We start from the raw sequence: 17774 nt of genomic DNA on the forward strand, positions 1-17774 counted from the left end.
ATAAGACCATTTACTACTTTGCAGGATGAATTACTTTCAAATAACTTCTTGACAGCAAGTGTTCTCTCCCTATTCATAACCAGCAGTATTTAGCTTAATGCTAAGCACTTAGCAAGGCATCCCTAAGACTGTGTGCTTGGCAGATTGCCCAGTCCACTTGTTGACTCTCACCCTCGCCCTTTGGTGTGCGAGGACAATCACAGCTCTTGAAGATGCTCCACTCAGGAGGAAGCAGGATAGGTCTACCTGGATCATAGAGAACCGGAAACAGGGACCTACAGACACCTGTGGTCCAGAGCCAAGGGTAACATTGTCTTTCAGAAATTATCAAACTTATCATGACTTTTCTCCAATGCCAGGAACAGAGTTTTCTGATGGGCCCCAATCTACACACAACTAAACTTATAGATGTTAGAGCTTATGGAAATTATGACAGTATAACTGAAAGGGAAAAAGAAAATCCCAACTAGGAATTGAATTGAGTAAACTTTTCTTCTGTACTTATCCTTGTTTGATTGTATGAGTGATAGTGTACCAAAGTGAATCAAAGTCCAAATGGATATTGACAATTTTCATATGTAGAAAAGATTGATAAGAAGTGTACATATGCTGAGATATCACAGAACTGCACATTTTTTTACCTTTCCCTCTCATTTCTCAATGACCCTCTGAGAACTGTGTGAAGGTAAAGTCAGAAAGAAAGTTCTTACATTCTTAAATCCTCTGTAAAGAATCTGGAGCTCCTTCTTGGTAAATTTGCTCTGGGCTTCCAGAAGCTCGAGAGCCTCGGGCCGATGCCTGACGGTGGCCATTTCCAGTTCATCTTCCACGCTGTCTGTGGAGGAAAACCAAAGTCTTAAGAACAGTTACTGCTCACCAATGGGTATTCACAACAAACAGGAAAATGGAACAAAATGCTTACTGGATATTTGTGACACTTCCACAGGAAGGATTCTCGTACTGCCAATAAAAAGGTCTTAATATTTCCCAGGATATACAGTATTAAGCTAATTCTATAGAATATTTTTTCAAACTTTCTAGTCATTGCTGCTAAGTCACTTCAGTCGTGTCCAACTCTGTGCGACCCCATAGACGGCAGCCCACCAGGCTCCTCCATCCCTGGGATTCTCCAGGCAAGAACACTGGAATGGGTTGCTATTTCCTTCTCCAATGCATGAAAGTGAAAAGTGAAAGTGAAGTTGCTCAGTTGTATCCGACTCTTAGCGGCCCCATGGACTGCAGCCCACCAGGCTCCTCCATCCATAGCATTTTCCAGGCAAGAGTACTGGAGTGGGGTGCCATTGCCTTCTCCTTCTAGTTATTAAACGTCACAATATGAACATTTTTACAATATAGATTGAAAAGTGTAAACATTATGAACATTCTTAAAACCTCAAAACATGTTTGAGGTTTTTAAGATATATATATATATATATAGATACATATATACACACTCTTGTGACCCCATGAGCTGTAGCCCACCAGGTTCCTCTGTCTGTGGGATTGCCCAGGCAAGAATACTGGAGAGGGCTGTCATTTCCTTTTCCAGAGGATTGCCCTGACCCAGGGATTGAACCTGGATCTCCGACATTGCAGGCAGAAATTTCTTGCCTGAGCCACCAGGGAAGCCCTATGTATACTAAGTACTAGTGATAAAAATGGAATTTTGTTTAATAACAGTTAGTATCACATTTGTATCATGCAACTATGAGGCAGGACTCCACTAATACACTCTGAAGATTCTATTAAAATCAAGTATTTTGCCAGGGGCTACAAATAGTTCAATCAGATTAGGTGCTGAAGTGAGTAAAGGACTCCACTGCTGGTGTGACTGGCATAAACCCAGCCTTCACATGGGATGGACTGGAGCCAAGGGGAGCTTCTGGCTATACCCCACTGTGCAGCCAAGGGAATCCATACTATGGATAAATGCTAAAATATTGTACTTTGCTTTGTGAATTATATATACATATAATTTCCCAAAGATTCTCTACACAAAAAAAGAATTTTGTGTCCATGTAAACTTGGGAGATTCTGTAAAGTTTAATGCTGTTTCATAGCAAAACACTGGAGAATTTTCAACAAAGAGTTCTATTTAACTTCGTTTAACCCATTGACCCCAAAGGGTTTTCATCCATTGAACCCCTTCTCTCCACAAGGAACCTCAGCTAAAATCTTCATATGGAATTAAGGAATAAGTGAATCAAGAAATAAATTATGTTGCCACTAAAGTTTCCATTCCTCTGGAGCCCTTTGAACCTTAGCTGCTTTCTGGAAAATTATTTCTCAAACTGAGGTTGGTGGACAGTTGTTGGATCTTGAACGTGTTGTTTGGAATCATAATGATCTCTATGCATTTTTCTGAGAAACATAGCCTGGGCAAAAGTAGAGGAAATTTTAATTAGATTTTCTGAGCAGTCTCTCAATCATAGCATAACCTCCTCTGGACCCAATGACCCTTCCACTGGAAAGAAACAAAAAAGAACATTGACTTCTCAACCTTTGCAACCACACAGCAAGCTGAACCACACTATCAACCTGGTTTCTCCCACCAGCTGATGCAGATTTACAGATGCTGAGACTGAGACAAAAGACCCAGAGGATCAGTGTAAGTGAACTAAGTGTGATGATGAGTGTCACACGTGGTATTCAAAACATCACACTTGAAGAGTCTGCCTGCAGACTCTCGTTTACTTAGCTGACTGGTACCTCACTTCTTAATGACTCCTACTTGCCAAAGGGTTGTTTTTATTTCTAGAAGGCTGACAAGCTCTAAAAACATACCTGAAATCATCAGCAATCACCAGCATATGATAAGTTATAGCAGCAGCACCACCTAACCTAATCAAACTCGGATTCCTGGAGGCAAACTCTGCAGAGAGCACAACATGACTCCAAAAAGGACTGGGAGATTCACAGTGTGACTCAACCACTGTTTAAAAGCATGGGCTTTGGTTGTTTTATTTTAACTCACTGTGCTCTGCTTAGCCGCTCAGTCGTGTCCAACTTTTGTGACCCATGGACTGTAGCCCGCCAGGCTCCTCTGTCCCTGGGGATTCTCCAGGCAAGAATACTAGAGTGGGTTGCCATGACCTCCTCCAGGGGACCTTCCGAACCCAGGGATCAAACCCAGGTCTCCTGCAATGCAGGCAGATTCTTTACCAGGTGAGCTACCAGGGAAGCCCTTTAAATACACTACTTAGAATTCATTAAGTCCCAAGAGATGGGCTAGGTGCTCTGCTGATATAATTCTAATCCTCATATAACTCCACAATGAGGTAGAATTGTCCATTTTTTACATAGTTTGATAATGAGTCTCATAGAGGTGAAGAAATGTGTGTCCCAGTGTCACACAGAAGAAAAGACAGGGGTTGAATTTATACCCAAGTCTTTGATGCCAAACCTTTTTTCTTTTTTTGCCAAACTCTCTCAATACCAAGAGAAATACCACTGATTAAGAATAGCATTTTTTTCTCCTCTCCTTTCCGGCACTGTCAACTGAGAAGTGAACTAAATCTACCAGGTCCATTTCCTCCCTCCTGTTCTCTTTTTGTTCATTCGATAGGTCGTGTCTACCTCTGCGACCCCATAGACTGCAGCACGCCAGGCTTCTCTTTTTAATATACTGCAATCTGACTTTCTGTTCTTGTTATGGGTTAAATTATGACCCCTCCAATATGACTGAATTTGGAAGTATAACCTTTAAGAACATAATTAAAGTTCAAAGATGTCATAAGGCTGGGACTCTAATGCACTATGAACTGTTTCTTTACAAGAAGAGAGAAAGATAGCAGGGATACGCAGGCACAGAGGAAAGCCCACGTGAGGACTCAGTGAGAAGGCAGCCATCTACAAACCAAGGAGGGAGGCCTCAGGAGGAACCAATCTGGCTGGCACCTTGATTTTGGACTTCCAGCCTCCAGAATTGTGAGAAGCTAATTTCTGTTGTTTAAACCACTCAGTCTAAGGCATTTTGTTATGGCAGCTGGAGCTAATACATGCACCTAAGTAACTTGTTCAAGTTCAGACTGTCTCTAGTACCCTAAAGTCCAATTTTTTAAACATCCTGATGAGATTGTTAAAAAGAATCTCCATCCTCCAGAGAGCTTTTGCTCTAAGCCTGGCATATTTTATGTCATTTGAATACCAACAAAAAAATCATGTGAGACATATATCATTGTCTTCATTTTACATAGAATAGAAAGGGACTCACAGAGATTTGAACCTGATGTGAACAACTGAGTCATTGAAAAAGACCCTGATGCTGGGAAAGATTGATGGCAAAACAAGAAAAGGGCAGCAGAGGATGAGTTGGTGGAGTGGCATCACTGATTCAATGGACATGACCTGGGGTGAACTCCAGGAGATGGTGAGGGACAGGGGAGGCCTAGCATGCTGCAGTCAAAGACCTGGACACGACTGAGCAACTGAACAACAACACAGAGATTAACTTATTCACGATCACGTAGCTAGTAAGTGACAGAGTTGGGATTTGATCTCTGACTTTTTAATGTCAACAGATCATGAGCTTAGTAATATGCTGTTTTAAGAGATAGCAACAGTTATATATCTTAGTTAAAAACCTTGGAGACGAGGTATTCTAAATCAGAAACCACGCAGTCAGGGAAATCCAGTGCTCTGGGAAAACATGCCTGGGTGCCTTGAGGAGATCACTGTGGTGGTGGTTGATGCCTTGCTGGTTAGAAACACGTAGAATAAGGTTTGGAAGTGATGGGATCGCAGAGCTGAAAAGAACACAAAATGTTGTTTGCTTTCCTGTATTTTGTTGTTCAGTTGCTAAGTCAAGTCGGACTCTGCTACCCCATGGACTACAGCCCACCAGGCTCTGGTGGACTGTCTTCCACTGTCTTCCTCTGTCTTCCACTGTCTTCTGGAGTTTGATCAGACTCATGTCCGTTGAGCCGATGATGCTATCCCATATTTTACCAGTGAGAAATCTGGGTTCAGTTAGGCTGGATGGTTTATTTGGGCATGAAACAAGAAGCAGGTGGCACTCTGGTCCTTTTAATCATCTCTAGGCTTCTGACTATGCAGGAGCCTTGCTGTCAGAGTAGCACTGCTTATTCAACAGTGCTTTTGCATCCTGACAAATTGAATACAACTAGTGTTTTAACTCACGTGTCTTCTAACAGATCTGTTGTTAATCAGATGACAGATTCCCAAACTCAGATACCCTTGAGCTTCTCTGTCTCTTTTTACTTTTTGTTCCTTAGACTTTAGTCTCTTAGGACCAAGGATATCCTATGTCTGAGTCAACTGTCCCCTCAGGCCATGACACAGTTGGGCTAGAAATTGGAATTCAAATCACCTGGAAACAATAGTGAGTGTGTTAGTCTTTCAGTTGTGTCCGACTGTTTGTGACCCCATGACTGTAGCCTGCCAGGTTCCTCTCTCCATGGAATTCTCCAGGCAAGAATACTAGAGTGGGTAGCCATTTACTTCTCCCGGGAATCATGCCTCCCCAGGGGTCAAACCCAAGTCCACATTGCAGGCAGATTCTTTTCCTTCTTAGCCTGCAGGGAAGCCCCCAGAAACAACAGTATGAGTTTTAAAAATAAGACTCTTTCTCTTACATCTCACAACTTCTCTTAAACTACAGTAGAAGCTTATTACAGCTTGATTCATAATTACACAAATTTGGTTCTATCCAAGGTTGAACCATATTCCCAGAAACTAACTATAGAACATCTTGCTTTACAAACAAATCTGAGTGTGAAGCCTGCCTTCCTCAGACACACATTTATAAACAAAGCTTGTAATGCTGAAATAAAACCTTTTTATGAAGAATAATGTCACTTCCTCCAAGAAGTTTGTTCAGAGATGAGCCCTTGCCTTATCATAGCAGGGAACATTGTGAGACTATTGGCATGTTCTTCCACCTGAGACCTGCCAGACTTCTGAAAAGCCCAACGACATCTAATTTGGCAGACTAAAAATGCTCCATGTGAGATCAATGAATAACTACTTGAAGCATCCTAATCGTAGTAGGTCTATCAATAGAAGGTCCATTTCTCAATATAGGATGACCCTTCTCTAAAAAACGTATCCATTTTTATCATGAAAAACCATAAATACTAAAACTTGAAATTCTATCTGAGCTGAAATTGATTTGTCTAGCAAAAAATTCAACTGACTTGACTTATATTGCTTTATCTCATTTATAAAAATATCTTCTGAGCCTTTGCACCTAGTGTTTGTCCTTTATTAAATTAGCTTAAAAGTGATCTGATCTGTATGGCAATAACATCACAATGAGGATGATTACCTTCTAATATTGTTATTAACTATTTTGAAGCTTCATCAAGTGACACATTAGAAGAGGATTTAACTAATTTTGCTCCAGGTTTTAGCTTTCTACTAAGAGATTCTGGAAGATTCTTTACTATAGCATTGGAAATGGATCCTGAAAACTTCCAGAATAAGAGGGAGATGTTTAGTATTCAAGTCTGACGTGTGTGTGCATGCTCAGTCGCTTCAGTTGTATCCGACTCTTGGCAATCCACTGGAGTGTAGCCCGCCAGGCTCCTCTGTCCCTGGGATTCTCCAGCAAGAATACTGGAGTGGATTGCCGTGCGCTCCTCCAGGAGATCTTCCCACACAGCGATCGAACCCATGTCTCCTGAGTCTCCTGCACTGCAGGTGGATTCTCTATTGCTGGGCCACCGGCGAAGCCCATTCAAGTCTGACACATTGGGATAAAGATAAAGCTGCTTGGGAGGAGCTTTCCAAAGCTAATCTTCATGACACCTATGTAATTTCTTTCTTCCCTCTCTCCTTTAAAAACCTGTCCAAGCATAGATAAGATGCCATATACTCAGCATTCCGTTCTGTTCCTTAGTTACACGACTCCCAGTGCTTAAAGTGATTGGAATTGTAACCATGTGAGGAAACTTAGTTTTGGGGTTTTGGAGAAGGCAACGGCAATCCACTCCAGTACTCTTGCCTGGAAAATCCCATGGACGGAGGAGCCTGGTGGGACGCCGTCTATGTTGTAACACAGAGTCGGACACACTGAAGCGACTTAGCAGCAGCAGCAGCAGTTTCAGGGCTTATGGAATTGGCTTAGGTTTGCACAGCAGGTGATAGCAGGTGAGCTGGGATGACACTTAGCCATCTTCTTTCATGTTTTATCATTTAATTTCTCTGGATGGAGAGTTCAAACCTGGGTCAGGCCCTAAAGCCCCTTTTTACACTTTGCCAACTGTAAATGCTTAATCTCAGGAAAGTGAAGGCTTGGGAGCCCTCTGGACTCTTCCTGTCGTCACAACCATTCACCCACCCACCTACTGGGAGCTATTTTCTGGTGCACAAGGAGAGTATAAATGTGATTATCTCGAAGTTAATCATGCACAGCCCACAACAGAAAACAATCTATCGATCTGAAGCAGTGTGGGGGTTATAGCACTTCCCAGACCACCCTGAACAATTAGTATCCCCACATTTTTGTTAGTTGGCCAAGCATTACTTCAATTCTGAGCCTAAAAGCATGCTAGGACACAAAAAGTCCTTTATAATTAGCACTTTATCCTATTCAATATTCATATATCACATGGAAAATGAAAAGGATCTTGAAAACAGTCAATTATGTTGAATGTCCTCTGTTAGAGGTGGTTGTCAGCAATAACATTGCAGTTTTCATTCCAGGAGAACTTGAATTGCCTTGCAATTTCATGATTGAATTCAATCACTTATAAAACATAACTACTCAGAGGAAAATTGCTGGAGCTATTTCTCACAGCTCTTATGAATGGATTGTCTCTACCTTATTTATAAACACAAATAACTCTTCAAACAAGCTTAGATTTTAAAATATAATCACCTAATTGGAATGCTTGTTATTAGCATGAACCATAATATTACTGCAGTCAGTCATAAATAGCCCCTTATGATAGGAGCTATTGTTCCATAGGTGGTAAGGTCTGTTTTTGTTTTTTGTTTTTTTGGTAAACAAGGGAAATAAATATTGACAGTCATTATACACAGAGGAAAAAAAAATCTACAATAGAAATCCTGAGGTAGGGTAAAAGGAACAAGAACTGTGATTGAACTTTCACATAAAGGCATACCGAAAAGGTAGATATACTAGTTTGGAAAGTCAACAGCTGAGACAGACTATGATCAAAGAGAGAATTTAAAAAGTAGCGAAAAAGAGATAAAAAATGATAGCCCATCATAATTCACTAAATTAAAAATGTCCCAATAGGAGTTTCTTCTGAACCTTGATAAACTTTCTCCTTTAATTCCTTGATAAACTTTTAGGACAACCTAAAAGTCTAATAATAATACCAAAGCACTTTTATAGCATTTGTTCTGTGCAAGCACTTTACACACAATAACTTATAAACTCCCCTTCAGCATCCTCTGGATGTTATATTCTATTCTATAGATGAAGACACTGTCAGCAAGAGATTAAGTAACTTGCTTCCAATCACACAGCAGCAAAGCCTGGGTATGAACTCTGGAAGGCCTGGTTCCAGGGTCACATAATTACTATTGTGCTGTTCTGTTTCCTACAGAAAATGAGGGAAGATGACGCTCTACGCATCTACAAATGTCACACCCAACCCAGAATCATAAAATTAGTAGCAAAAGGGCTTTACACAGAAGAGTTATGTTAGAATTGCAAGTGACCTGGAATCCAGCCCCTCAACTGTATACATTTAAATACAGAGTCTTAAATTTAGTGGTTATAGTGCAAGGGCTCTTGGGCACTTCAGTGACAACTGTTTCTATCCTCAGTGCATTCACATTCTAATAAGTTTCTGACTCCACCTCAGGAGCAGGCTTGGATGTGGGAGGAGGGCCATCGACTAAAAGGAGCCCTGAGGCACAGTAATAATATCTGACATCTGATGGCTGGCTCTTTGTAGGAAACAAAGTTATTTTCCTTTGTTACTAAAGCTAAACATCATGATTATTCTGTGCACAGGTATCATCACCCCATTTTTATAGATGAAGAAATCAATGTTGGAAGGAATGTTGTAACTTCTGAAGGATATATAACTTCATATATAACTTCTGGGATATATAAATAGGAAGTTATAGAGTCAGGACTTAACCTCAAGTTTACCGACTGTAAAGTCTAGAAGTGATGGCTGATTACCTGAGAACAAAAGAGGGAACATAAAGTTGAAAAGGAGCCTGAGTGTATTATAGCAAATAATAATTACAATAAAAGACTCAGGGACCAAATTATGATTTTTAATCATTAGGGAACAAGCTTTCTTCATTTTACGTTGTTTCCAAAGGTAACGTGCAGGTGATATATTTCTAAAAGCGTCTTAATTAAAAATATTACATTTATAATATGGAATGAACATTTGAAAATTTTATTTATGCCAAATATAATGCCCAATTTGTAAGATGTTACTGTGTTGTGTGTCACTTTAGAAGGTGGAAGGTAAATAAATGGAATTCGTTATCTAGGGGAGTTAAAAGCAGTTTGTATAAGTTTAGTGATAATAAATTATTGGCAGTATACTAGAAACGTGTTTTCAAGCTCATGTCAGTGATGGCAGTAATATTCTGCCATGAAACATTTATCCATGGCTATGTTTAAAACAGAGTACTAGGAAGACTGAGCAGTGACCTAGGTTTTGTTACATTTCTTCTAGGTTTATGCTATTGATAATTTCTTGGTTCAAAGAAAGGTAGACTGTGTAGCTGACAAGTCAGCTGGACATTTGTTGTGTGACAAAGACAAATTAGTAAAACATTCTGTGCCTGAGAGCTTCCATCTGTTCAGTGCCATAGAAATAAGCACGTTGTACCCAATATTGAAGCATAGGGTGACTCATCATTAACTAAGATTATATTAGTTATATAGTAACATAGTAAACTCTCAATTGTAATGCTATTGTTAGATTTGTATTAGCATTAATTACAATAGCATCTGGTGCCACCTTTCACATGATAAAGCAAAATGGTATCTAGAACCCTTCATTCTAAGAAATTATTCCGTAGCTCTAAGTTTTTGTTTTTTCTTGGGTCTATTTCTCAATTCTGGCACTGGACAATGTGTTTTACCACTTCAAGATTTCATTTAAAAATCTCTAACTAGGGTTTAATATTTGTTCCAGTTTCAAAAAATTATTTTGAGAGATTGCTGATGTACGTTAATCGATCAATAAAGGACAAAATTATGATTATTAACAGTTGTTGCATACTTCCTAGTGAGGCCTTATTCTAGAATCTTAAGGAATGAGGGTTCTGTTACTATACTTCTTCAGTTTGAATTCCTTTTCTGACTCCTGTTAGCTATATGACCTTGGGCACAGTGTGTAATTAGTTTATGCCTCAGTTTCTTCACGCACAAAAGGGGGACAATAACAGGACTTGACAAAGAACTATCAAGAGGTTGAAATGAAATAATGTGCAAAGAGCATTTAAAACTAGAGCCTAGCAGATAGTGTTTAAAATATTATTATATCATTTAATTATTAAAGAGTCTTTTGGGATGAGCATTATTTTGTCCATTTTAGATGGCTGAATTGAGGTATAGGGTCATTGAAAAACTCATCCAAGAACACACAGCAAGGGTAATTCCATCAGTTGTCAAAGCCCTTGCCCTATAAATTGCACCCAGTTTTTTTTTTTTTTTCTTTTTGCAGAGACTCAGTGCTGAGCAATTGCTGATCATGGGATCCACCAGAAATCACAGCTTCCTTGGGGACATTTTAACCTCTTCAGTTGGGTACTGACTAGAGAATAAGGACCATTTTTTTTTGGAATGGAATTTGAGGCAATAGCTTAGTTTTATTGCTTGTCATTTCCTCCTACATACCTTATGACCTAATATCTAGGATAATTTACTATTGTGTGGACAAAGCCTGCATTATCGAGTTTAATCCTTTTGCTTACATGATCTCCTCTACATGGACCTGCCTTTCTTCCTCCTCAGTCTCTCTCTTTTTCTTGAAGGCTCAGCTCAGAGGGTTTCACAGAGAAGAAGCTTCCTCACATTTTCAAATAGCATGTGAACTGTCTGTTGTCAGCTCTGATGGTGTTGTGTGTCATTGACCTGCTTGAATAGCTGTCATTTCTTCTGTAATATGAACATTTTGAGACAAGAGATCTGTGTTAGTTATTGTGCTACCACTAATGCCTAGCATGTTTCTGGACATTAGCGACAGTTCCCCTTCTCATTCACTTAGTATTTATTGAGTGCCTCTTTGAAGCCAACAACTGTTCAAGGTCTTGTGGAAACTTGAATGAATAAAAAAGACAAAAATCCTTGCTTCCATGGACCTTAATCTCTAGTGAGTCACAAACAGGACATTGGAACAGAACTGTCAACTGAGCAGATGGGTATATAGGTCTGGGGGTGAGAAACGAGTTCTGAGCTGAAGATGCATATATCAGAGTCATCACCATGCAAGTCACATTTAAGACCATAAGTTCAACGGGATCACTAAGGAAATGAATGCTGATAGAGAAGAGTACTTCTTTCTTTTAATCAATGAAAGAATACACAAAGGAATTAGAATGTCAAGAGAGTAGGCAAGCCCAGGACAAGACTAGCCCAGAAATGATCCAGTTTTTAAGAATTAAAGTGGTATTCCCTCCCGGGTGCATCTCTTGGAGCTAACCACTCATGTTCATCAAAAAATAAAGTAACTGAGTTGTATGTATGTTACATGTATGTGTAACATTCACAGAACACAGACCCAGTTTCTCCAATGGTCCTCACATATTTTCCATGTTTTAAAGCATTTATTCATGGTAAAGAGGTGTCTCTCTTTGAGTCTATTTTTCCTCAGCAGCCAAAGACAGCTTGGATGTAATCATGACTCTAAACTGAAGGTGCTTAAACTCATCTTAAGGGAACTGAGATGTAGCAATTGTGGCAAAAATCACAGAATCTCCTGTGGCATCACCAAGTGGGAAAAGAGTTGGATGTGACCTCAGAGATCAGGGAAGAAAGCTATGGAACAACAATGCATGGGGTCTTGTTGCACAGGCTCTGCTTCATCTTTCCCACTAGAGTTTAAGTTCCTGATGGATAGGCTCTATATTTAGCTTGTTCATAGTTGTACCCTCAGCACCTATGATAATGCCTACCATGTGATAGGCATTTGTAAAGGTTTGTCAAAATGACTGAATGACCTGGGTTTGAGTTTCAGCTCGGCTGCTTAGTAGCTATAGAATTTGGGGTGAGTCACTTAAAATCTCAAATCCTCAGTCTTCTCATCTGTGAAATGGAGATAATAATAGCACTCGAACAAAAACTCTGAAGATTAACTGGAATAATATACAAATTTTGCACAATGTATGATGTATGATAAAAATCCACATTCATGCTTTTTGCTATTATGATGATTTTGCCATTGATTCCTCTAACAATCTGCTTATGTAAAACATTAACTAGTTTTACATGTCATTGAGATAAATTAAATTTTTATTTAATTTATTTTTATTACCTCCAGGAACACTCACTGGAGAATGAATATCTACCACCAAGCAGATTCAGAGGACACTACAAGTTACTTCGAATTGTTTTTCTACCCAAAGTCTCAAATGAGAGTGTTTTGCAAAAAGGTGAATAAAGTTTTCCCTGTTAGCACATCTCCAGAACTTGTTTTTCTGTTATTAATTTTTTTTCCCCTGAAAGCTTACAAGCAAGGATGGTCATCACACCTGCTGCTCTATATCCCCTAGCAAGAAAGCAATTTGAAACTAGGAAAGTTAAACTTTAACCTTGTAATCTAAACAGATAACACAGTAATGCTCTATATTTTATAGACCTGGTGGAGTGTAAAATTGAGTCTGCTTGAGGTGTTAGGCTCCCATTTTAGTGTCTAAAGGGAATCACCAGAAGCCAGACTGGACTCATGTTCAGCCCAAGGATTACTTCTAGGTCAGTGCAAATGGAAAATAGGTATTATGACTCCTAATAGAAACTGCACAAGTGACCAATCTTGGAGTAATTAATTACAAAAAGAGAAACAAACAGAGAAGACTTTTGTTTATCTAAACTTCTCTGTAGCTTCTTGTAAGTAATCATCACTCTCCCCCTTTTGGAACAGATTAACAGTAAGGAAAATCATGGAAAGATCAAGTAGAAAGTAGAAGATTTCATCATATAGGTAATTTGAAAAAAATACATCAACCAACAATAAAGGTTTTATTCAATAATGGTTTGTGTTCTTCAGACACTTTAAGCTAATGTGTCTGAAATAAAACTATCATCATCTTTTCTTAACCTGTTTTCCTGACCTTCTCTGTTTCTTATCTTGCTTGCTGTTGCTGCTGCTGCTGCTGCTAAGTCGCTTCAGTCGTGTCTGACTCTGTGTGACCCCATAGACTGCAGCCCACCAGGCTCCCCCATCCCTGGGATTCTACAGGCAAGAACACTGGAGTGGGTTGCCATTTCCTTCTTCAATGCATGAAAGTGAAAAGTGAAAGTGAAGTCGCTCAGTCGTGCCTGAATTTGTGATCCCATGAACTGCAGCCTACCAGGCTCCTCCATCCATGGGATTTTCCAGGCAAGAGTACTGGAATGGGGTGCCGTTGCCTACTGCCACCATTATTCTTTTGGCAGAATTGTTTTGTCCCTTTGCTATTTTTCACTTAATACCACCAATTTTTTCCCAATGTTTCCAGCTACACCTTCAAATCCTTCCCTTCCCCCACCACTGTTGCTTTTTGTGGAAGCCTTTTTCCTCCCCTGTAGGTCTAGTGGTGGGGTTCTAAGCTTTGGCATTCACCCTGTCCAAGGTCAAATCCTTGTTTTGAAACTTGGTGATTGTGAGATCTTGGTTTAGTGATTTAATTTTTTTGTTTAGTTCTCTCATCTAAGTAGGAATTTTAATTGTGCTTTCCTTATAGGTTTGTAGGACATGTTTACAATACTTGTTTAGGCTTAGAATATTGTTGTGCCCACACAATGGAGTATTACTCAGCCATTAAAAAGAATACATTTGAATCAGTTCTGATGAGATGGATGAAACTGGAGCCGATTATACAGAGTGAAGTAAGCCAGAAAGAAAAACACCAATACAGTATACTAACACATATATATGGAATTTAGAAAGATGGCAATGATGACCCTGTATGCAGGACAGCAAAAAAGACACAGATGTGTATAGCAGACTTTTGGACTCAGAGGGAGAGGGAGAGGGTGAGATGATTTGGGAGAATGGCATTGAAACATGTATAATATCATGTAAGAATCTAATTGCCAGTCTATGTCCGATGCAGGATACGGGACGCTTGGGGCTGGTACACGGGGATGACCCAGAGAGATGTTGTGGGGACGGGGGTAGGAGGGGGGTTCATGTTTGGGAACGCATGTACACCCGTGGTGGATTCATGTCAATGTATGGCAAAACCAATACAGAATTGTAAAGTAAAATAAAAAATAAATTAAAAAAAAAAGAATTCGCTGTTTATACTGCTTCTTGCATAAGCTTTTTAAGCAGTTTCCCAGCTGACCTTCCCGTTTTTTTTTTTTTAATCTCCCTCAACAATTTACCTGTTTTCTGACTTATTTTTTGTTCTTTTCTCACTCCAATGTTTGGTTGGCTCCTTGATTCAGAAACTAATACCCAGTTAGCTCTTGCTGACAGTTTTGAGACCTTATCTGTGTCTTGTCTTCAAATGTTGCTTTGATCCTTTGCTACTCTTTAACTTCAAGTTCACCATCAACCCTTCTGAAGTTGGACTTGTGTCCAGCTCATTTGACTATTGGCTGGCTTTAGCCATCTCAAAACCTCATCAAGACAAAGAGTCATAACCTACCTTGATCTAGCAATCCCACTTCTGGATGTGTATCCAAAAGAAATAAAAATAGGATCTCCCATGTTCATTGCAGCATAGCTAAGACATGGAAACAACTGAAGTGTCCATCGATGGATAAAGTGAAGTAAGTCAGAATGAGAAAAACAAATGTTACAAATTAACACAGATATATGGAATTTAGAAAGATGATACTGATGAACCTATATGCAGGGTAGCAATGGAAACAGAAACAGTGAAAAGACTTGTGGACACAGTGAGGGAAGGAGAGGATGGGACAAATTGGGAGAGTAGCATTAAACACATACATTACCATATGTAGAAAGTCAATGGGAATTTGTTGTATGACACAGGAGCTCAAATCCAGTACTCTGTGACAATGTAGAGGGCTGAGACAGGGGGAGCCAGCCGGGAGGGAGATTCAAGAAGGAGGGAACATACGTGTACCTATAGCTGATTCATGCTGATGTATGGCAGAAACCAACACAATATTGTAAAGCAATTATGTCCAATTAAAAATAAATACATTTAAAATTAAAAAGTAAAAATAATAAAAAAGAAGATATATATATTTTTTTTTCAAGGAAATATTCTTGATCCATGAGAAAAAAGGAAACCCTGCCATTTGTGGCAATATAAGTGAAATAAGCCAGGAAGAGAAAGACAAATATTACGTAGTACCACTTATACATGGGAATATTAGAAACAGTCAAACATAGAAACGGAGTAGAGAAAGGTGGTTTCCAGGGTTTTAGGGGGTAGGGGAAATAGGGAGAGGTTGTTTAAAGGGTACAAACATTCAACTATAAGATGAATAAAGTCTGAGGAGCTAGTGTAAAACATGGTTATTATAGGTGATAACACTGTACTGTATAATTGAAATTTTCTGAGAAAGTAGAACTTAAATAATCTCACCAAACAGAAGATACCTGTGTTAGGTGACGGATGTGCTGATTAATTAAATGGGAGGAGGGGAATCCTGCCACAAAGTTTACAAATATCAAATTGCCATGATGTACACTTAAAATGTCTTGCAACTTTATATGTTCAACTATAACTCAACAAAGCTAAAATAAAAAATAAATAAAAACCTTGACTGGCTCTCTCCATTTCCTCCCTTTACTTGCAGAGTAAAAATCCAGCCTGGTGTTGGCTGTATGGACCTTCAAGCTCTGGTCCCAGCTCACCTTTTCTGGCTGCTTCTTTTCCCTAGGTCTCATTCCTCTGTCTTACTGTTGGTCTTTTCAAGTGCTAGAATATTCCTCCAGCTTTTTTTCCCTCCAGTGAAATAGTTCTTCTCCAAAGAGCGCTACTAAAATATCACGTCTCTGTGAAAAGCACCTGGGGGATATTCACGCTCACCTCTGTGGGTGAAGGAAACCATTGTGGACTTCGCAAGTAGTGACAGAATAAGAGTATTTGCAGCCAGCACACTGCTAGTCAGTCACTGTTGTCAAAACTTCACATGCTCATTTAATCTTTTGATCAAGTGTGTAATATTCACTATTATTACCTCCACCTTGAAGATGGGAGTATAAAACTCAGAAAGGGTAAGCAACTTACTTAAGGTTTCTCTAGCTAGTCAGTCACCGAACCAGGATTTTAACCAAATCAAATGGTCCCAGAGTTATCATTAACTTCTTGACTCTAAAGCACCCCCTAGTATTGCTTCTCGTAGCATTTCACTTGTGTTCATAGTATCCGGGTGATTTTTACACATGTTTATTTATTGCTTTACATTGTCAGCTTTCAGTGTTCCCCTGTTCCTGGTACTATTACTGCTCAAACAGTTAGTGCTCCATAAATGTCGCCACATCTAAGGGAAATCTAAACCTGCTAACAGGAAATAGTTGCCCTGAGAATTCTGCCTCTAGCTCGCCTCTGTCAAGACTCATTCACAATTTAATGAAAACTTCAAGCTGATAAAAGATGGACCAGAAAAAGGAATGCATATCTTCCTATGTCGCTAAATACCTATGTAATTTTAGATAAGCCACTTAATCTCCCCATTTTTTATTTTTTTCAATGGAAACTTTAACCCTTAAAATCTGTCATTCTCCCAGGAGTTCTGTGAGGATGAAATAAGACACCCGAGAGGAAGAATTCTAAGACACACTGTAAAAAGGCCATGCAAAGAGAAAGTGAAGTGAAGTGAAGTCGCTCAGTCGTGTCTGACTCTTTGGACCCTATGGACTGTAGCCTATCAGCCTCCTCTGTCCATGGGATTTTCTAGGCAAGAGTGCTGGAGTGGGTTGCCATTTCCTTCTCCAGGGGACCTTCCCAACCCAGGAATCGAACCCGGGTCTCCTGCATTGCGGGCAGACGCTTTACTGTCTGAGCCACCAGGGAAGCCCCGCAAAGACAAAGGACACATTCTAATCAGTAAAACACATTGTTTACAGTAAGTAAATAATGTGTGTGTGTGTATGTGCAAAGTTGCTAAGTTGTCTCCAACTCTTTGCAACCCAATGGTCTCTGGCCCACCAGGCTCCTCTGTCCATGGGATTTTCCAGGCAAGAATGCTAGTCAGTTGCCATACCCTTCTTTAGGGTATCTTTCTGACCCAGGGATCGAACCTGTGTCTCTTGTGTCTCCTGCTTGGCAGGTGAATTCTTTACCACTGAGCCACCTGGAAAACCCCTGGTGCCAATTAATCTTAATTCTTAGTAAGTGAAGTTTCTAACTTTTCCCACTTCCTATTTCTCAGGGGCAATGAAGTGTCCTGAAAGAAGAAATTTTTGTGCTAGTTTTGAACATCCACCATTTGTCAAGACAGAAAAGAATCACTGACTCCCACAGCTCTGGAAGGAGACTTGAGACACAACCTGTGCTTCTCATTTGTAGATAATGAGATTATTGTTCAGAGAGGGAACAACTCATGTGAGGGGCTACCACATCTTTCTGGACAATATGGACTACACAAGGGTGTCCTAGGTAGATTAGATAAGTGGAAAAAAAGACTCTTCCTCTCTCTTTTTTTGGTAAAACTGAACAAAAACAATGAACACAATTAGAGA

The 17774-nt window shown here is 39.7% G+C and overlaps 1 protein-coding gene across 2 annotated transcripts in view; it reads right to left on the reverse strand.

The window, feature by feature from the left end:
• KCNIP4 (potassium voltage-gated channel interacting protein 4) overlaps positions 1 to 17774 on the reverse strand; it is a 574348-nt gene that overhangs the window by 113405 nt on the left and 443169 nt on the right. For both annotated transcript variants that reach the window (XM_040237928.1, XM_040237929.1), the window contains exon 2: positions 711 to 835. In XM_040237928.1, the coding sequence (XP_040093862.1) occupies positions 711 to 835 (125 nt within the window). The remainder of the gene's footprint in view (positions 1 to 710; positions 836 to 17774) is intronic.

The sequence above is a fragment of the Oryx dammah genome, unplaced genomic scaffold (assembly GCF_014754425.2).
Source record: "Oryx dammah isolate SB20612 unplaced genomic scaffold, SCBI_Odam_1.1 HiC_scaffold_3, whole genome shotgun sequence".
In the NCBI taxonomy this organism is placed as follows: Eukaryota; Metazoa; Chordata; class Mammalia; order Artiodactyla; family Bovidae; genus Oryx; species Oryx dammah.